The sequence below is a fragment of the Dasypus novemcinctus genome, chromosome 4 (genome assembly GCF_030445035.2).
Source record: "Dasypus novemcinctus isolate mDasNov1 chromosome 4, mDasNov1.1.hap2, whole genome shotgun sequence".
NCBI lineage: Eukaryota > Metazoa > Chordata > Mammalia > Cingulata > Dasypodidae > Dasypus > Dasypus novemcinctus.
In genome coordinates, this window is record NC_080676.1 from 166,367,318 (window position 1) to 166,389,151 (window position 21,834).

General features: G+C 48.4%; 1 protein-coding gene across 1 annotated transcript; it reads left to right on the plus strand.

Moving 5' to 3' along the window:
- The first annotated feature begins 396 nt into the window (after positions 1–396).
- LOC101430870 (keratin-associated protein 10-8-like) lies at positions 397–20,811 on the plus strand. Its single transcript, XM_058296498.1, has 4 exons — positions 397–581; positions 19,754–19,882; positions 19,974–20,407; positions 20,630–20,811. Exons 1-4 carry the CDS (start codon positions 397–399, stop codon positions 20,809–20,811), a joined length of 930 nt encoding a protein of 309 aa, XP_058152481.1.
- Positions 20,812–21,834: the final 1,023 nt, after the last annotated feature.

Sequence of the window (21,834 nt, forward strand, 5' to 3'; positions counted from 1 at the left end):
TATTCCAGGGAGGGGACACCAGGGACAGAGGTCCCGGGACCCTAAGTATCAAGCCCCCTGGGCCTCTGAGTGTGACCTCCCATGACCGTCCACGGGAAGAGAGGTGCAGGAACAACAGGATCTGGGGACCGGGGAGCACTGGAGCAGCCGCCCGTTGGCCGGGCCCCAGCTGCCCCCACTGTGCGTACTCCTCGCTGGCTGGCCACCGCCAGCCCCGTCCCAGGGACCCTCCAGCAGCAGGTGGGGAGGCGGCCACGTGTCCACGGTCAGCCGGGAAGGCCCGGGTGGCCTGACACTGCTGGCCCCCGCCCCACCCTCTCCTCCACGGCACCCACGCCTGCTTCCCTCTCGGGTCCCGGGGACCTCGTGAGCGGCACCTGCACTGGACCAGGCGTCATGACGGCCCTGGAGCACGCGCTCGGGACTCCTCCACGAGCACGCCGCGACCTCCACGCCAGGCCATGCGTCCCCCACTGCTGCCTGGGTCCACTGAGCTCGCTGGGGCCAGAGCGGTCTCCTCCCAGCCACCTCTGCCCGGGACCCCGGGGCCTGTCCCAGGCCTTCCCAGGGCCACATCACCGGTGGGACACAGCCCACCCCCCCCCAGCCACCCCCTCCTGCCCCCTCTTTCTACCCAACCTCCTCCTGCCCACCCCCCTCCTGTCCACCTGCTCCTCCTACCCCCCACCTCCTGCCCATCCCCAACTCCTTTCCCCCCTCCTGCCCACCGCCCCACCCACCCCCTTCTGCCTAACCCCCTCCAGCACACCCCCTCCTCCTACCCACTCCCTTCTCCTGCCCCCTCCTGCCCCCAACTCCTGCCCCTCCCCCTGCCTACCCCCTCTTACCCGCCTCCAACTTCTGCCCACCCCCCTCCTCCCCACCCCTTCCTACCCACCCCCAATTCCTGCCCACCCCCTCCTGCCCACCTGCTCCTCCTGCCTATCCCCAACTCCTGTCCCCCTCCTGCCTAACCCCCCTCCAGCATACTCCGTCCTCCTGCCCACCCCCTCAAGCCCACCCCCTCCTGCCCACCCCCTCAAGCCCACCCCCTCCTGTCCACCCCCGCTCCTACCCTCCCTCCTCCTGCCCCCCAACTACTTGACCCCCTCCTCCCGCCCACCCACTCCTCCTACCCCACCCCCACCACCTGCCCACCCCCAATTCCTGTCCTCCTCCTGCCCACCAACTCCTGCCCACCCTCCCATCTCCTGTCACAGGGTCACACCTGCACTGCTGCCTCAAGGCTCTTCCCGCCACCTGCTGCTCTTCCTCCCTCACCTTTCTCAGGTGTTTCCTCCAATAAATCTCGTGCCTTCTAATCCCATCTTGGCATCTGCCTCCTGGAGAATTTCTTTCAGTGCCACAAGGGAGGGAGGGAGGGCACTGCCAATTAAACTACGACCCAATGTTCAACAAATATCCTTACACGAATAAGTCATACCAGACTCTGGTTGCCTTGGAATTAATCCAATCTTTTCTGAGGTTTCTGGCAATTTCTTTCACCTTCACTTCCACATACCTCAGTCAAAAACACAGTAGCTTCAAATATAGAACTCCTTTCTTGAGTTCTATAAAGAACTTGGGTGTCTTTTAAGAAAGACCTTCTCCAACCATCACCGTGAAATTATGACTGCTTGCTCTGGTTGCACATCTTTGTACATGAACAACTTCTCATTTTTTCCTGAATTTACTGGAATCACTGGAAAACCTTTCTCGCTGCCGCCCAACCAGCACCTGCAGTAGCACCTGGCCCATGAGCGAGACGAGGGCCGGCACCCAGGCTGCCGAGCCAGCCCTCACCCGGGCAGCCGATGGCCACTGCCCGGGCGGCTCTAAGGCAACGGATTGTCCACCCCTCTGGCCTGCGCCACCTCTTCCCTGGGACGGGGAGCGGCCGCCCCCTTCCCGGACGCAGAGTTCAGCCATGGGCTTGCAGACTCCATTCCAGCAGGGGCCAAAGAGCACTGGCCTCGGTGGGCTGGAGCTCCTGGGCCCTGGCACCACCCTGAGGACACGCCCAGGCCCTGCTGGACAGGGTTCAGATGCACGGAGCAGAGACGACACACCCCGGTCACCCCAGCCACGGCCATCCTGGATCGGCTGAGAGCCATCCACCAAGTCCCAGACACGTGAGCGAGCTCAGCCTCAGTCAGCAGGGCCACCTCACCAAGCATCCATTGAGACCTCAAGGATTTGTGGGCTTTTGTTATGCAGCATTATTGCAACAAAGGGTGACCGATACACATCACAATTTCAGAGTTGTTAAAATGTGAAAGTCAGGAAACAGATTTGGCTCAACAGACAGAGAATCCACCTAGAACATGGGAGGTCCAGGGTTCAAACCCAGGGCCTCCTGACCCATGTGGTGAGCTGGCCCACAGGCAGTGCTGATGTGCGCAAGGAGTGCTGTGCCACACAGGGGTGTCCCCTGCATAGGGTAGCACCATGTACAAAGAGTGCGCCCCATTAGGAGAGCCACCCTGTGCGAAAAAAGCACAGCCTGCCCAGGAGTGGTGCCGCACACACGGAGAGCTGACACAACAACATGACGCAACAAAGAGAGACACAGATTCCCCATGCCACTGACAAGAATACAAGTGGACACAGAAGAACACACAGCGAATGGACACAGAGAGCAGACAACTGGGGGCGGGGGGTGGGCAGGGAAAGGGAGAGAAATAAAAAAAATAAATCTTAAAAAAAAAAGTGAAGGTCTGTGCATCCTAGAATGAATAGCATACATTTACTTCTAAGGCAACCCTGAAATAAGTAAGGGCACTGGGAAAAGGAAACAGGGCAGGAAAAAGCAGGATAAAACCCGAGGAGACGTTAGGCCCAAAATGCCCCTGGGAAGCCCCCCGCGCCTGGCTCCACAGGCCACACGTTGCCCTCAGAATAGCCCTGCGTGCAGCAGAGGAGATGCCGGCGGTGCACGCTCCACGGGGCAGGCCTGCTCACGACGGCAGAAGCCTGCCTTGCCTGGAAACAGGTCTTCAGGGAGACTCCTGAGGGGCTCAGGGAGCAGGCTCTAGCCCCCCACACCGCACCCCAGGTCTGCGGCCAAGAGGGAGCCCTGCAGGTTCAAGGCTGCGCCCTCTGAACCCTTGGACCTTGGTCCACCTTGAAGGAGAACAACAGCATCGCCAGGGAAGTCCTGGCAGCACCAACCCAGAGGCCAGAGGCTGGGAGCAAGCCCCTGCGGGCAGGTGGGCACCTCACTGCCCCTGGGTCAGACCTGGCTGGGCGCTCTGGCTCTCGATGTGCCAACCAGTCTTCACAGGTGAGTTAAAAATCCAGCCTCAACGTCCACCAAAAATGGCTTTCAAAATGCAAGTGAAACAGACTCATGCAGACATACAAAAGCTGAGAGAATCCATCACCAGCTGACCTGACCCCCAAGAATCATTCCACGGGATGGAGAAATAGAATATGGACTAGAGTGGACTTACTGATAGTCTACTATGGAACTATTGTGACTAGCAATGGAAGAAACTGTATCATCGAAGGGCAGAAAGTGGCCGCAGTAGTTGCTGAGGGCAGGGAGAGGGAAGAAGAGATGTGATGTGGGGGCATTTTGGGGACTTGGAGTTGTCCTAAATGATACTGCAGGGTCAGACGCTGAACATTATATATCCTGCCATAACCCACTGGATGGACTGGGGGAGAGTGTCAACTACAATGCAAACGATAATCCACGCGGAGCAGCAGTGCTCCAAAACGTATTCACCAAATGTAATGAATGTGCCACGATGATGAAGGAGGTTGTTGATGTGGGAGGAGTGGGGGGTGGGAATGGAGGATATGGGAACCTCTTATAATTTTTTAATTAAATTGCCTTTTTTAAAGATACATAGATCACAAAAAATGTTACATTAAAAATATACTTATATGTAAAAGTAAAATGCATGATAGTAATAGAATAATAACGCAAAAGTTTGAAAAGGAGAAATGGAAATATACTTTATAATATACCATATAATACTATACTATATATAACATACAATATAATATACAAAAAGTGGCATAACAATCACTTGAAGATAAACTGTGATAAGGTTAAAGATATATACTATAAACCCTGAGATATGTTCAAATACAAAACAAGTCATAGCTAATAAGTCAACAAAAGAAAAATATGGAGTAATAAAAAATGTTAAATTAATTGAAAAGAAGTAAGAAATAGATGTTAAAGGGAATAAAGAACAGATGAGACAAATAGAAACAAATAGCAAGATGACAAATTTAAACCTAACTAGATCAATAATCACATTAAAAGGAAATGGTCTAAGTGCCTCACTTAAAAGAGAGAGATCAGCAGATCACATTAAACAGCAAGATCCAGGGGAGCAGGTATGGCTCAAGCAGTTGAGCGCCTGCTTCTCATGGGAGGTCCTGGGTTTGGTTTCTGGTGCCAACTGAAAAACAGCAACAACAAGCAAACAAATGAAAACAACTCAGGGGAGCTAATGTGGCTCAGTGATTGAGCACTGGCTTCCTATATATAAGGTCCCAGGTTCAATCCCCAGTCCTGGTACCTCAAAAAGAAAAAAAACAAACAAACAGAAAAACTTAGGACCCTACTATAAGCTTTCCACAAGACATACATTTTAAATATAAAGTCAAAACTGGTAAAGAGTGAAGAGAAAGGAACAACCAGCAAGATTTGGCGGAGTAAGGGGCTCCTAGAATCAGCTCCTGCTACAGGGCAGTTGGTAAACACCCAGAGCTCTCTGGAGCTGCTGAAGCACCTGTTTGGGGGCTCCAGGAGGCCAGAAGAGCATCCTGCAACATCCTTGAAGGAGTGGAAGGAGGAGACTGCCCACCTGCAGAGAAGACTCATGAGTGTTCCATGCCCCAGAGGCCAGTGCCATCCTCCACTGGAGGCACAAGCCAACTCAGGAGCTGTTCTGTGACTGGAATTGAAAGCTCCACTTCCCAAAAGTGGGGGAGGAAGAAATGGTTGGGCGCCAACTTCAGCTCTGATGGGTAAATTCAGTGGGCTAAAGTATAACCCTAAAAACAGCTAAAGTTTGAACCACTCCAGGTCGAAAAGAGGCCAGTCGCCACCATCTTAAAAGAAGAAGCCAGGCTGACTGAAAACCACAGTGATGGTAGGAACTGAATTCTTCCACCCAGATCATCCTGCAGCCCCAGCCCAGGCTTCAGCCCCGCCTCTGGCAGGGAGGAGGCTGGGGGGCCCTGTACCAGCCTATCCAGGTAACTGCAGGGACCTTTGGCTGGCACAGACTGAATAACTGAAGTCTACCAGGGCAACTGCAGTCATCTTGGACCTGCACTGCATAGATTTCTGTCCATACCTGCAGCGCCATCCCTGCCCCAGGCAGGAGAGAAAGGGGCATGAAGCTTCATCAGTCTCTCTGGACAATTACAGTCTAGGCTTGCACAACTTGGATTATTCCACACAGTTGTGACTCTGTCCCTACCCCTGGCAAAGCAGAAAGTTGGGAGAAGCTTCATTGGTCCCTGGTGCAATGAGGGCAGCTTGAGCCTCCATAGCTTACAGCACCAACTACATCCTTGGCTGCTACTGTGCAACCAGCAAGGGAGAAAGGGCAGGAAGCCCTAACCTAAAGAGAAAACCTGTACCCAGAATAAATACTCTAGTAAGCCAGATGCCAAGACACCAACAAAAAATTACAATTTTCTTCTCAAGAAACAGGAAGATATGCCCCAGTTAAAGGAATAGATAATCCTCCAGATGACATAAAGGAGTTAAGACAACTAATCATAGATGTTTGAATAAATCTCCTTAATAAATTCAATGAGATGGCTGAAGAGATTAAGGATATTAAGAAGACATTGGGGAAGAGGACCTGGCTCAACGGCTAGAGCGTCCGCCTACCACATAGGAGGTCCACGGTTCAAACACAGGGCCTCCTTGATCCATGTGAGTTGACCCATGCGCAGTGCTGATGCTCAAAAGGAGTGCTGTGCCATGTAGGGGTGTCCCCTGCATAGGGGAGCCCCACACACAAGGAGTGCGCCCCGTAAGGAGAGCCGCCCAGTGCAAAAGAAAGTTCAACCTCCCCAGGGGTAGAGGCTGCACACACGGAGAGCTGACGCAACAAGATGATGCAACAAAAAGAGACACAGATTCCCAGTGCCGCTAACAAGAAGAGAAGTGGACACAGAAGTACACACAGTGAATGGACACAGAGAACAGACAACTGGGGCAGGGAGAAAGGGGAGAGAAATAAATAAAAATTAAATATAAAGAAAACATTGGATGAACACAAAGAAGAATTTGAAAGCATACATAGAAAAATAACAGCTCTTACAGGAATGAAAGGCACAATAAATGAAATTTTAAAAACATTGGAATCATATAATAGCAGATTTGAGGAGGCAGAAGAAGGATTGGTGAGCTTGAGTAAATGGCCTCTGAAAGTGAACATACAAAAGAACAGATGAAGAAAAGAACAGAAAAAATTGAACAAGTTCTCAGGGAACTAAATGACAGCAAAAGGTGTGCAAAGATACATGTCTTGGGTGTTCTGGAAGGAGAAGAGAAGGGAAAAGGGGCAGAAAGAATATTTGAAGAAATAATGGTAGAAAATTTCCCAATCCTATTGAAGGACATAGATATCCATGTCCAAGAAGCACAACCTAAACCCATCCGAAAAAATCCAAATAGACCAACTCCAAGACACATACTAATCAGAATGTCAAATGTCAAAGACAAAGAGAATTCTTGGAACAGCAAGAGAAAAGCAATGCATAACATACAAGGGATACTCAATAAGATTAAGTGCTGATTTCTCACCAGAAACCAAGGAGGCAAGAAGGCAGTGGTCTGATATATTTAAGATACTACAAGAGAAAATCTTCCAGTGAAGAATCTTATATCCAGCAAGAGAGTCTTTCAAAAATGAGGACGAGATTAGAATATTCACAGATAAACAGAAACTGAGAGAATTCCTAACCAAGAGACCAGATTTTCAGGAAATGCTAAAGGGTGTGCTAGAGCCTGAAAAGAAAAGACAGGAGAGAGAGGCCTGTAAGAGAGTCTAGAAATGAAGATAATATCAATAAAAGTAGCCAAAAGTGATGAAAGGTGGGGAAAATAAAATATGACAGATAAAACTGATACAGGAATAAACTCAACCAATGATGTAAAGCACTTTTTGTATTCAGAAATCTACAACTGAATGTTAAAAGAAATTTTTAAAAATGCCTAAATAACTGGAAAAACATTCCATGCTCAAAGATTGGAAAACTAAATATCATAAAGACTTCAATTCTACTCAAATTGATATGCAGATTCAAGGCAATCCCAATGAAAATTCCACCAGCATTTTTTTTTACTTGAAAACCTGATTATCAAATTTATTTAGAAGGGTAAGGGGTCCTGAATAGCCAGAAACACCCTAAAAGGAAAAGTGAAATCTCATCTCCAGACTTTAAATCATATTACCTAGCTATAGTGGTAAAAGCAGCATGGTACTGGCATAAAGACAGACACAATAGACCAATGGAACCAAATTGATGGTTCAGAAACAGACCCTCTGATGTACTTACCAGGTGCAATGGATGTGTCACAATGATGGGAGAGAGTGTTGCTGTGGGGGGAGTGGGGGGGGGGGGGCGGGGGGTTGAATGGGACCTCATATTTTTTGAATGTAACTTTAAAAAAATAAATAAATAATTTTTAAAAAAACAAAAAAACAAAAAAAACAGAAACACACCCTCACATGCATGGTCAAGTGATTTTTGACTAGCCTGTCAAACCCTCACAGCTCAGGTAGAACAGTCCATTCAACGAATGGTGCTGAAATAACTGGATATACATAGTCATAGCCGAAAGAGGACCCCTATCTCACACCTTATCCAAAAATTAACTCAAAATGGATCAAAAACCTAAAAATAAAAGTAAGAACCATAAAGCTTCTAGAAGAAAATGTAGGAAAATATCTTCAAGCCCTGGTGGTAGGTGGTAGATTCTTAAAGGAGATAAGAGGACGACTGAGATAGACTACTGATTCTTAATGTATGGAGAAGTTTTAATTAGCTTTACTGGAAAAGTGTAGAAATGTATGGAATGGATGGTAACACATAGTGAGTAACAACTAGTTTATAAATGGGGATGTGCCTGAAAATGGTAGTCTAGGTATGTAAATGCCAATTGATAGAATGCTAAAGAATAATCTAGGAACTGAATAGCACAGAAACCAAGTGGTGGATGAGAATTGCATTGTACAGATGGAAAAGTGTCCTTTGCTAGCTAGAGAAAATTTACATTACTATTGCAGGGTGGTGAGAATGTGGAGAGGCATGGGAAAAATCAACTGGAGTGATGTACGGACTGTGGTTAGCAGTACTAATGTAATTACTTGCATCCATGCCAAAGATGTACTGTGTTGATAATGGGGCAGTATGGGGAATGTGTGCCAAATGCACACTATGGACATGGTAATAATCAGATGATATTATCTTATATGTAACAAATGTTCCACCACAGTGTGGTGTGTGATAGAGGGGTGTTGTTTGGGAATTCTGCACATGTGCAAGATAGTTTTATAAGTTTACAACTTCTGTCATAAAAAATATATTTAAAAAATAATAATAGGGTGGGTTGGGGGAAAAATATACCAAATGCAGGATAAGAAGTATAATTAGTAAATTTTTGGCAATATTCTTTCATAATGCATAACAAACTTCTCAGGATAATGCAAGATGTCGGTGGAGGGTTGATATACGGGACCCCTGTATGATGTTATACATGTTTGCTTTTTAAGTCCACAACTTTTATTATACACTTATTGTTTATGTGTGTTTTTATATAAATTATATAAAGATAATAATAATAGGGTGGGTTGGGGGAAAAATACTTCGGTTAGTAGGAATATTTTGAAAACGCTCTTCAATCATTAGTTAAAAATGTTTAACAACAATGCAAGGCATTGGTGGAGGGTGAGTTATGAGAGTCCTGTGTGATGCTATGTATGTTTGTTTTGTAAGTTCACAACTATTACAATAAACTTATTGTTTATGTATGTTTCTGTACGAGTGATATACTTCAATACATTTTTTTTAAGTGAAGAGAAAGAAAAAGATACACCCTTCCAACATTACTCAAAGCAAGGTACAGCACCCATATTAATAACAAAGTACATTCCAGAGCAGAGAATATTGCCATGGATAGAGTCATTTAATATGACAAATCCATCCTTATACTGAGTGATGTCAATATTCTTCTCTCAATAATTTATAGAACAAGTAGACATAAAATCAGGAAGGGGGGGGGAGGTAGGGGAGAGAAATAAATAAATAAACAAATATAAAATCTTTTTTAAAAATCAGGAAGGATAAAGACTACACGAACAATGCTATCAACCATCTTGAAATATTTAACATTTAAAGAATACCCAATCTTTTCAAGTGCGTATATAACACTTACCAAAATAGATTATATTTTGGGCCACAAAACAAGTCTCAATTCATTTAAAAGAATTCAAGGCACCAATGTGTATTCTCTCACCAGATGGAATTAAGTTAGAAGCTAATAACAGAAAGTCCTCTGGGAATTCCCTGAATGTGTGAAAACTAAATAACATACTTATAAATAATCCATGGATCAAAGAAGAAAGAAAAAGGAAAGTTAGAAAATATTTTGAACTGTATAATAGTTAAAAAACAACCTATGAACATTTGTGGAATGCTGCTAATAGACTACTTATGGGGAAATTTATAACAATAAATGCCTATATTAGAAAAGAACATTTTCAAATCAATAATCTCAGAGTCTATCTTAAGAATAATTAGGGGGGAAAAGAGCAACTTAACCCCAAAGAAGAAAGGAAATAATAAAGACCAGAGTGGAACTCAATTAAATAAAAAACAGAAAAACAACAGAAAAAAAAATCAATGAAACCAAAAGCTAGTTCCCTGCGTAGGCTGACAAAATTGATAAATCTCTCCTAACCGGCCAGCAAAAGAAAGGACCCATGACCAGTATCAAGAAAGAGAGGTGAGGGAAGCAGATTTGGCCCAACGGATAGGACATCTGCCTACCACATGGGAGGTCTGTGGTTCAAACCCCGGGCCTCCTTGACTGGTGTGGAGCTGGCCCATGCACAGTGCTGATGCGTACAAGGAGTGCCGGCCCATGCAGGGGTGTCCCCTGCGTAGGGGAGCCCCACGTGCAAGGAGCGCGCCCTGTAAGGAGAGCCGCCCAGTGCAAAAAAAGTGCAGCCTGTCCGGGAGTTGTGCCACACACACGGAGAGCTGACGCAGCAAGATTACGCAACAAAAATGAGACACAGATTCTGGGTACCTCTGACAAGAATACAAGTGGACACAGAAGATCACACAGCAAATGGACACAGAAAGCCGACAACTGGGGGAGGGGGGAGAAAGGGAAGAGAAAATTTTAATAATAATAATAAATCTTTAAAAAAAAAAAAAAGAATGAGAGTTGAAATCACAGAGATTCCACAGATAAAATAAGTCTAAAAACAACATATAAAGAACTTTCACAACTCAACAATAAAAAGAGAACCCAATTAAAAAGAGGAAAGGACTTGAATGAATATGTCTCCAAATAAAATACGCACATGGACAGCAAACACATGAGGAAGTCATAGGTCATTAAAGGAAAGGCAAATCAAAGCCCCAACAAGACATCACTTCCCACCCACTAGGATGACTTTAATAATTTAAAAACACACACACAAAAACAGAAAATAATAAATGTTGGCAAGGATGTGGAGAAATAAAACACTCTTACATTGCTGGTGGGATGTAAAATGGTGTAACCACTGCAGAAAACAGTGTGGCAGCTCCTCAGAAAGCTAAACATAGAATTACCACAGGACCCAGCAATTCCACTCCTAGGTATATAACCAGGAAAAATGAAAACACAGGTCCAAATGAAACTTAAAGCCTATACATGAATATTCACAATAGTATTATTCATAATAGCCAAAAGGTGGAAACAACCCAAATGTCCATCAACAGATGAAAGGATTAAACAAATTGCAGTTAATGCTTACAATGGAATATTGTTTAGCCATAAAAAGGAATGCGTGTATGAAGTACTGCTACAGGCTACATCATGCTAAGTGAAAGAAACCAGACACAGAAGTCACATATCATATATTTCCTTGAATATGATATGTCCATGGGAAATCCATAGATGCAGATAGCAGACTATAAGTCCCCAGGAATGGGGGGAGGGGGAATGGGAGTGTACTTTAACGGGTATCAGATTTTTAAAAATACACATTTTTATTTATTTTTAAAAGATGCATAGATCACACAAAATGTTACTTAAAAATATAGGCGCTTCCCATATGCCCCACTCCCACACCCACCACTTTTCCCACATCAACAACTTCTTTCATTAGAGTGCTACATTCATTGCATTTGATGAATGCATTTTGGAGCACTGCTGCACAGCATGGATTATGGTTTACACTGTGGTTTATCCTCTCTCCCAGTCCATTCAGTGGGTTGTGGCAGGATATATAATGTCCCGCATCTGTCTCTGCATATCATTCAGGACACTCCAAGTCCCGAAAATGTCCCCAGCCCCAACCACAGGTTCAATAAAAGTGACAGAAGAGGCATGAGTAGAGAGTCACATCTGAGTACAACTCCATCATACTCGGGAGCACGAATTCCACAGTAGGGTCCACTGGCAAGGCACTGAACTCCAGAGCCATCTGCCATGACCATAGAACCTGGGTGTCTCCGTAGCCCTCAGGAGCACCACTACCTGGTGTTGTATCTACTTTGGCTGTGTCTGAGATCCTGCTGAGATGCGCATAAATGCAAACCCTTTGGTGACCTCCTGACTCATTTTGAAGACTCAGACATATAAACTCATTTGTCTTTACCATGTCCCTCTTTTATTCAACATCTTTTTCTAGTTGCATCACCAGTTGGTTCTTGGTAGTAATCCCTCAGCACCAGGGATGCTCATCCCCAGGAGGCATGTCCCATGCTGGGGGGAAGGTAACACATTTCTATGCAGAGCTTGCCTTAGAGAGTGGCCACATTTGAGAAATATGGTGGCTCTCAGGCAGTAACTCTTAGGCACCCTGAAAAACTAGGCCAACTTGAAATTTCAAGCACAACAGGTTCATAAGCATAGTCATCAGTATCAAGGACCCATCAGACCATCCTTCACTGGTCATTGCCTTGCACTTGGGGGATTGATGCTGTTCCATTGGGAAATGCAACACAGTTCACCAGGATGAGAACCCAGCACTCCCACAGTGGTTGTGTGAATCTCTACCCACTGTGTTAATATCCAGCGAACATCCGAACATATCTAAACACCCTCTATGCGTGCCCTGGGGAACTCCCTCCCATGCATCCCCCATCAATGACACCCCACACCAGTGCTCCTCCCCTGCCATAGTTGAACCCCTCTGTGATCAAAAACTTGTTCAAAATGAAGCCTAATATATTGACAAATTCAAGTAATAGGAAAATGAAATGGTAATGAAAGTCCTAAACCTTAAAAATAAAATACATAATAATATAGGAAAACTAAAAGTAAAAAAATTAGGGTATTAAAAAAATGAAAATTATAAAAAGAAAAAATTTTTTGACGTTTGACCTTTCATCACTGTAATAGGTGTTATCCTGTATGTACAGTGGCAAGGCAATCTCTTCCATGTCTTCCTCAGTGTCTGATGTCTTTTTTTTTTCATTATGTCGTCAAAGAAGTTTTAGGTCACAGTAAAGTCACATACAGAATAGAGGGGACTCCCATATACCCAATATCCTCCCCCTTTCCCCCCCTTCTCCAACAATGATCTCTTAACATGTGGATGTTACATTTGCTACAAATGTACAAATATTGCAACATAGCTACTAACCATGGTCAGTAGTTTACATTATGGTTTACATTTTAGAATGTACACTTTTATAAATTTTTGGTGAAATTTAACATGGCCTGTATCCATTATTGCACAAACACACAGAACACTTCCATTGCCCCCCACTAGTTACCCCCTTTTCCATCTATTCTATTCTTCTCTCCCCCACCCCTGAGGGCCCACGCGACAACCAAGCTTCACTCCTTGAAGGTCAAGATTCATTGATACTTACAACAATGCTGAGGGCTTGACACACTAGTCTGTCCTCCCCCATTGGGAGCCACCCATGCTCTTGAGAGACACCCTCCCCTCTGTTTGAGAACATCAGGCCCCCCCAGAATAGGGGTACAACACCTTCCTGCTCATTGTATGGGTCTCCGCCCACTGACATAGCACACGATGGCAAGATGAGCACTCACACACTCCCTAGAAGCCTGCCCCAGGTACATCCTGTGCCAAATGCCCCCATCCAACACCCTAAACCAGTAATCCTTCCTTATTATATTGTCTAAAGAGTTTTTTCAACATTATAGGTTTTTCAACCGTGCACCTGCCAATCTCCTATGTTCACCTGCTCCCCCCTACTTCTCCCCCAATTCCATGGACCATCTGACCCATCCTCCCAACTCTGACCCCCATCAAGCCTGTGCAGCCCAACCCAACAGTATCCCTATACCCCCTTCTTATCGTTTCATTGCACAACTACTTACCTCTACTTTATCATAGATTTCGCCCGTGTGGGCATTGGCTCCCAAACTTCCTCTCCCCTCCCCCATTACCTGTAATCCTATCTTCCAGTCTCTAGCTCTCCGAGACAGCTTGATTTGCTTAATTCACATCTAAGAGGTCAGGTAGTATTTGTCCTTCAATATCTGGCTTGCTTCACTCAACATAAGGTCCTCAAGATTCATCCATGTTATCCCATGTGTTAGTACCATATTTCTTCTTACAGCTGAGTAGTATTCCATTGTATGTATATACCACATTTTATTTCTCCATTCATCTGTTGATGGGCATTTGGATTGATTCCAACTTTTGGCAATAGTGAATAATGCTGCTATGAACATTGGTGTGCATATATCAGTTCATGTCCTTGTTTTCAGTTCTTCTGGGTATATACCCAGCAGTGGAATTCCTGGGTCATATGGCAACTCTATAGCTAATTTTTTGAGGAAGCACCAAACTGTCCTTCACAATGATCCTTCTGCATTGCCACCAGCAGTGGATCCACATCTTCTCCAACACTTGTAGTCCTGTTTTTTTTAAAGCCATCAGTCTAATGGTGTAAGATGGTATCTCATTGTAGTTTTGATTTGCATTTCCCTAATAGCTAGTGATGTTGAGCATCTTTTCATGTGCTTTTTAGCCATTTGTATTTTTCTTTGGAGAACCATCTGTTCAAATCTCTTGCCCATTTTTTAAATGGGTTGCCTGTCTTGATTTTTGAGATATGATTTCTATATGTATATGCTAGATAGTAGACTCCTATGAGATACATGGTTACCAAATATTTTCTCCCATTGAGTAGGCTGTCTTCTCACTTCCTCGACCAACTCCTTTGAGGTACAAAGGTTTTAATTTTGAGGAGGTCCCATTTATCTCTTTTTTTCTTTTGCTGCTCATGCTTTGAGTGTGCAAGTCATGAGGCCATTTCCTACAAGGTCCTGGAGATGCTTCCCTACATTGTTCCAAGGTCTTTATGGTCTTGGCTCTTATATTTAGGTCTCTAACCCATCTTGAGTTGATTTTTGTATATGGTATGAGATGATGGGAAGTGGACATGGCTTGACTGATAGAGCATCCATCTACCATATGGAGATCCCAGGGTTCGATCCCCAGGCCTCCTGAGCCATGAGGTAAGCTGGCCCATTCACAGTGCTGCCATGCACAAGGGGCACCATGCCACACAGGGGTGTCCCCACATAAGGGTGACCCACACACAGGGAATGTGCCCCACAAGGAGAGCTGCCCTGTGTGAAAAAAAAACACAGCCCACCCAGGAGTGACGCCACACATGGAGATCTTACGCAACAAAAAAAGAGATGCAGTTTCTCAGTGTTGACGGATAATGCAAATAGATGCAGAAGAACACTCTGTGAATGGACACAGAGAGCAGACAATGGGGGGAAGGGAGAGAAATAAAATAAATCTTTAAAAAAAAAAGGTATGAGATGGTGTTCCTCTCTCATTTTTTTGCATATGTATATCCAGTTCTCCAAGCACCATTTGTTGAAGAGGTCATTCTCTCTCAGTTTAGTGGGCTTGGTGGCCTTGTTGAATAGCAGATGACTGTATGGTATCAGATATTTTAAGGGATGATGAAAAGTTTTGAAACTAGAGAGAGCTGGCAGTTGCACAGCAGTGTGGATACACTAAACACCACTAAATTGTATGCTTTAAAATTGTTAATGGGCAGTGATGGAAGGTAAAACATCAAAAGCAAAGCTTTTGCATTTTTCAAATTTTTTAATACCCCAATTTATTTTTACCTTAATTTTTCTAAATTAATATGTATTCTATATCTAACCTTTAAACTCATCACTATATTCCATTTTACAATTAATGGAACCTGGCAATATATTGGGCTTCACTTTTCAAGAAGTTTGGATCACAGAGAGGTTCAACAATGGCAGGGGAGGAATACTGGTGTGGGATGTTATTGACAGGGGACATATGGTTGGCAGGGAGTTCTACAGGGCATATATCCAGGTTACATAAAAATGTTTGGATATTTTCATAGTGGATATAAGTTAAAAACAACAACTGAGGGAGTGCTGAGTTCCTAGCCAGGGGAGCTCTATAACAGTCCCTAAAGGAACAGCAACAATCCCCCAAGTGCAACGGCAAAGACCAAAAAAGAAGGAAGGTTCAACAATGAGCCCTTGATACTAATGACTATGCTTGTAAGCCTGTGCACCTGAAATGAGAACAAGGCCTAGAGCTGCAGGGTGCCTAAGAGTTGCCTCCTGAGACCCTCTGTGTTGCTCAAATGTAGCCAGTCTTGAAGCCAAACTCAGCATGTAAATGCATTGCCTTCCCTGCAGTGTGGGACATGACTCCTAGGGATGAGCCTCCCTGGCGCCGAGGGATTACTACCAAGTACCAGCTGATGATGTAATTAGAAAATGACCCTGAATAAAAGGGTCAACTCGGACCAGCAGAATATCTCAATCTACATATAATACCAGGAGTTAAAAATGCTTTTTGACCTGAATAAAAGGGGGAAATGGAAAGGACAAATGAATTTATATGGCTTTGAGTCTCCAAAAAGAGCCAGGAGGTTATCAGAGGGGTTGCCCTTATGCACACCTCAGCAGAAGCCCAGAGACAGATAAAGTAGATACAACCCTGGGTATTGGTTCTTCTGAGGGCTACAGAGACCCACAGGTTCTATGGTCATGGCAGATGGAGTTCAGTGCCATGCCAGTTGGCCCTACTTTGGAGTTTGTGTTTCTGTGAGATGGAGCTGGACTCAGATGTGATCTTTGTTCACAAGCCTCTCCTGTTATTTTACCAGAACTGTAGGTGGTGCTGGGGTTTAATATATACCCAGGGGACCTGAATCTTGGACTGACCATGTGAGAGCCAGGCTCTGAGCCTCAACAGACTTCAGCTCCCACACTCTGGTTTATTGGACTTACCCCACTCAGCTAACATGGAGGTGAAGAAGGTCAACCACCACACCAGGGAGCAAAAGTGCCTACAACTGAAAGCAGAGAATTGCATCCAGCATCCATGTGGAATCTAAGCCCCCTCTTGATATAGATGTGGAATGGACACAACCATTCCAAGGCCCACAGGATGGAGGAATAGAGTATGGATTAGAGCAGACTTACTGATATTCTATTAATGAACTATTGTGATTAGTAATCAAAGAAAATGTGGCATTGGTGTGGAGAAAGTGGCCATGGTGGCTGCTGGGGGTAGGGAGTGGGAGGAAGAGATGTGATGTGGGGGCATTTTTGGGGGTTGGAGTTGTCCTGGGTGGTGCTGCAGGGACAGTTACTAGACATTGTATGTCCTCCCATGGCCCACTGGGTGGACTGGGGGAGAGCGTGGGCTATGATGTGGACCATTGATTATGATGTGCAGTGGTGCTCAGAGGTGTATTCACCAAATGCAATGAATGTCTCATGATGATGGAGGAGATTGTTGTTATGCGGGGAGGAGTGGGGTAAGGGGGTGGGGGGTATAGGGACCTCATATTTTTTTAATGTAATATTAAAAAATAAAGACAAAAATAAATATAAATAAATAAAATAAATAAATAAAATTGTTAATGGTGTGCTGTGAATCTCACCTCAATAAAAATATATGTGTGGGACATGATTCCCAGGGATTACCTCCCTGGCACCGAGGGATTACTACAATCACCAGCTGGTGATGCAACTAGAAAAAGAACTTGAATAAAAAGGGGGAAATGGTAAAGACAAATGAATTTATATGGCTAAGAGACTTCAAAATGAGTCAGGAGGTCATCAGAGGGGCTGTGCTTATGCATACCTCAGCAGAATCCCAGGGACAGCCAAAGTAGAGACAACCCCTGGTATAGGTGTTCCTGAGGGCTACAGAGACACACAGGTTCTACGGTCATGGCAGATGGCTCTGGAGTTCAGTGCCTTGCCAGTGGGCCCTACTTTGGAATTTGTGTTCCTGAATGTGATGGAGTTGGGCTCAGATGTGACCTCTCTACACATCCTCTTCTGTCACTTTTACTGAACCTGTGGTTGCCACTGGGGTTGGTGAATGCTCAGGAGACTTGAATCTCTGGACTGGCCACATGCCAGCTGGACCCTGAGCCTCAGCAGAGTTGCAACACCTACTCTCCAGTTCGTTGGACTTACCCAGGTCAGCTAACAGGGAGATGAGGATGGTCAACCACCACACAAGGGACCCGAGAGTCTACAACTGCAAGCAGAGGAATTGCATCCATCAGCCATGTGGGATATAAGCCCGCTCTCGATTTAGAGGTGGAGTGGACATCACCATCCCAGGGTCCACAGGATGGAGGAATAAAATATGGATTCGAATCGACTTGCTGGTACCCTACTATAGAATTATTGTGCCTCTGGCAATGGAAGAAATTGTATCATTGATGTAGAGACAGTGGCCAAGGAAGCTGCTGAGGACAGGGAGAGGGAAGAAAAGATGTGATGTGGAGGCATTTTCGGGACTTGGAATACACATAAAGCTGGTAAAATCTGAACAAAGTCTGTGGTTTGTCATTTTCTGGGTTGTGATACTGTATTATAATTAGTCAAGATGTTACGGGACCCCCAGATACTTATTTTGCAACTTCCTGTGAAATTGTAATTATTTCAAAGTAGAAGGTTTAGTTTAAAAAAAAACAACAACAACAACCCAAAACCACCAGGACCGGGCAGGTTCACTGGTGACTTCTAGGTGAGACACAAAGCCCACCCACGCTGGCAGCTACAGGCAGGAATTCACCCCTCGATGCATCCACCTGCAAATCCTGGTAGACTCCACCGAGGCTGGGCACGTGGATAAAAGCTGCGACAGCCCAGAGCAGCGCACACACTCACACACCCGCATGCTCACACACACAGACGGCCACACACCCACATACACATCCATACCTACACACTCACACACCCCACACCCATACATGCTCACACACGCACACGCTCACACAGATGCACACACCACACACACACCACACCCGCACTCACGCTCACTCCTCCCAGCTCCCTCCTGCCCCCGCCACACCTAAGGGGAAGGCCCGGTTCGTTTAGACACGGGGGAATTCAGAGCAGGTGTCAGGGCAGCGGGGGGGGGGGAAGCAGGAGCCTCTGCGGTCGGGGGCTTTGGGACGGCCTCGCCGAGGAAGGGTGGGGTGGGGTCGGCGAGGCGAGACCCCGGAGGTGGCTTTCCGGGGACAGTGTGCAAGTGGCCAGATGTGCTCAGGAGCCCGGCACCTTCCAGGAAGCAGCGCAGCCCGAGAGCCTGGGGGCGGCGGTGGGGAGAGTCTGCGGGGGTACCTGGAGGGAATTCGGGTGCCACAGTGAGTACCAGGGCTGGAGGTGATTTTTCGGAAGCGCCTTCTGGCTGAATTTTAGAGGACGCGTCTTCAGGGGAAGAACTGGCGAGAGTCAGTTGGCCAACGGTTAAAGCGGCGCAGGAGAAAGCGAGGCTGTTTGCGTGGAGCTGGCGGCCGGGTGGGAGAGGTGGGCAGACGGCGCAGGTGTGAGACGCAGGTGCGGGAGACGTGTCACCTGCGCGTCCACGTGCAGACAAAAGGGGCTGCTCCAGTGGCCACTCCCAGCCACGAAAATCCCACTCGGAATCTGGACACATTCAGAAAAATAGCTGTACAGAACATTTTTGGGACAACAGATGAAATCTGAGTGTGGAGCAAATAATAGTGGTTTTTATCACTGCACTGTGACTCCATAAGAAAATGTCTGTGACTTTAGGAAGGCTGTACGGAAGTATTCAGGGCAAAGGGCACAGTGTTTGCAGCCAGCTCCCCGCAGCGGTGCCAGCCCCTGTCCACACGTCCTGCCAATGGTCCCGTGGGAGCCCCTCGCTCCCACGAGCTGCTCCACCGGGAGTCTGCCCCGAGGCCATCGCCCCTGGACAACCAGGTCTGGACGTTTTCCAGGACCTGCGATCAGGGAAACTGCAGGAGGAGCAGCTGACAAAACAGTCCAAACACGAACTTCCCAGGACCAAACAGACCAGGTGCCAACGCGTCCACAGGGAAACTAAACAGCCCTAATGAGGGGTCCCCAGAGCCTCCGTAAACACCCACAAGGAAGGGAGGCTTGCTGACCCTGCTGCGGGGACAACACAAGCCAGGGCGGGTATAAAAGCCCTGGGAACAGCTCACACTCACACTCACACCCTCACACCCACCCCACGCTCACGCCTCCTCCCAGCACGCCCCCCACCTCCACCATGGCTGCGTCCACCGGGTCCCTCTGCTCCAGCGACCTGAGCTCCGGCAGCATCTGCCTGCCCAGCGCCTGCACTGGCCCCTCCTGGCAGGGGGACGACTGCCCAGAGAGCTGCTGCCCGCCCCCCTGCTGCGCCCCCCACCTGCTGCCCGTCCACCTGCTGTCCGTCCACCTGCTGCACCCCCACCTGCTGCGCCCCCATCTGCTGCGCCCCCACCTGCTGCGCCCCCACCTGCTGCGCCCCCACCTGCTGCACCCCAGCCCCCTGCCTGACCCTCGCCTGCACCCCTGTGAGCTGTGGGTCCACACTCTGCCAAGCAGTCTGCACCAGCCCCTGTGCTCCCTCCTGCTGCCAGAAGTCTAGCTGCCAGCCTGCCTGCTGCACACCCTCCCCCTGCCAGCAGGCCTGCTGCATGCCTGTCTGCTGCAAGCCCCTCTGCTGTGAGCCTGCCCCTTGCCAGGACTCTTCATGCTGCCAGCAGTCTAGCTGCCAGCCTACCTGCTGCACACCCTCCCCCTGCCTGCAGGCCTGCTGTGTGCCTGTCTGCTGCAAGCCCCTCTGCTGTGAGCCTGCCCCTTGCCAGGACACTTCGTGCTGCCAGCAGTCTAGCTGCCAGCCCACTTGCTGCACATCCTCCCCCTGCACATCCTGCTGCATGCCTGCCTGCTGTAAGCCCATCTGTGCTGTGCCAGTCTGCTGTGGGGTATCCCCCTGCCAGAACACTTCGTGCTGTCAGCAGTCTAGCTGCCAGCCTGCTTGCTGCACATCCTGCTGTGTGCCCATCTGCTCGAAGCCCATCTGCTCCAAGCCCCTCTGCTGCAGGCCCCACTGCTGTGTGCCCGCCCCCTGCCCCCCGCCCTGCTGCAGACCCCCATCCTGCGTGTCCCTGCTCTGCCGCCCCATGTGCAGACCCGCCTGCCGTGTGCCCGCCTCCCCCCGCGGGGCCCCCGCCTGCTCCCGCCAGCCCAGCTGCCCCCGCCCGGCCTCCTGCGTGTCCCTCCTCTGCCGGCCCCCGTGCCCCCGCCCGGCCTGCTGCTGACCCGCTCCACCCTCTCTCTCTCTCCCGTCGTCCCTGCAGCTGGGCACAGTGGTCCCTCTCGGCGCCCCGGGGGGCCCCTCTGCTGGCCGTCAGCCCCTCAGCCCCGGCTGAGCCCCTGTCCCCAGCGGCGGCCACCTGGCTGCAGCCTGAGGGGGCTGGAGCCTGCCCACCCCTCCCCGCTCCTTTCTGGAAGGATACGACCTGCAAACCCACCGCTGGGGGCGGGCTGCGGGCCCGGGGAGCCCCTGCGCAGGACCGGCCGCCTGCGTCTGAAGTCACAAAGGCCCGGGGCTCTAAGCGCCCAGCGGCGGGCAGCACGCGGGCCCCCGAACCCCCTTGCCCACTCCAGGTCGGGGCATGGCTGCGCTGCCTGGGACAGGCCAGGGCCGGAGGATTTCCACACCCCACCATGGGAGAGCAGGTGGCTCCGGAAGGTTCCTGCTTCGCTCACCACACCCACCCCCCGCCCGGGGTGCTCCACGCACCCCCCCCCCCCCACCGTAGATAAACCTTCCCAGGCTGGGCAAGGGTGGGGAGGCCTGAGCCCGGGGGGCTGGGGAGGAGCCACAGCCCTGCTTGGCATGGATCCCCCACTGCAAGGCCGGGCCGCCCTCCTGGCGCCTCACCCCGGAACAGCAGGCCATGGAGTCAGGAGCCTGAACAGGAGGGCTGGTGCTGGGCCACGCCCCGCGCCTTGAGGACCCCAGCGCCCCCCACAGGTTCTGCAGCATCAGCAAGTTCCCGTGGGCCCTGAGAGGGGTCGCCTCAGTCACCACACGATCGACGGAGGGTTGAGGATGCACAGAGCAAAGTACGCCATGTGAACAAACCCTCAGGACAGTGGGAGGAAGAGGCCGCCATGGTCTCAGTGGACCCCTAGCACCAGACAGTCACATCAAAGCGGCTGAGCCACTTCTGGGCACCTGCTCACCCCCCCTGTACCCAGAACCTGACCAGACTGGAGCAGAAGAGCCGAGGCCGGTGTTTCTGTAAGCTGCGCCCCCACCCCAGCTAGTTCCACCC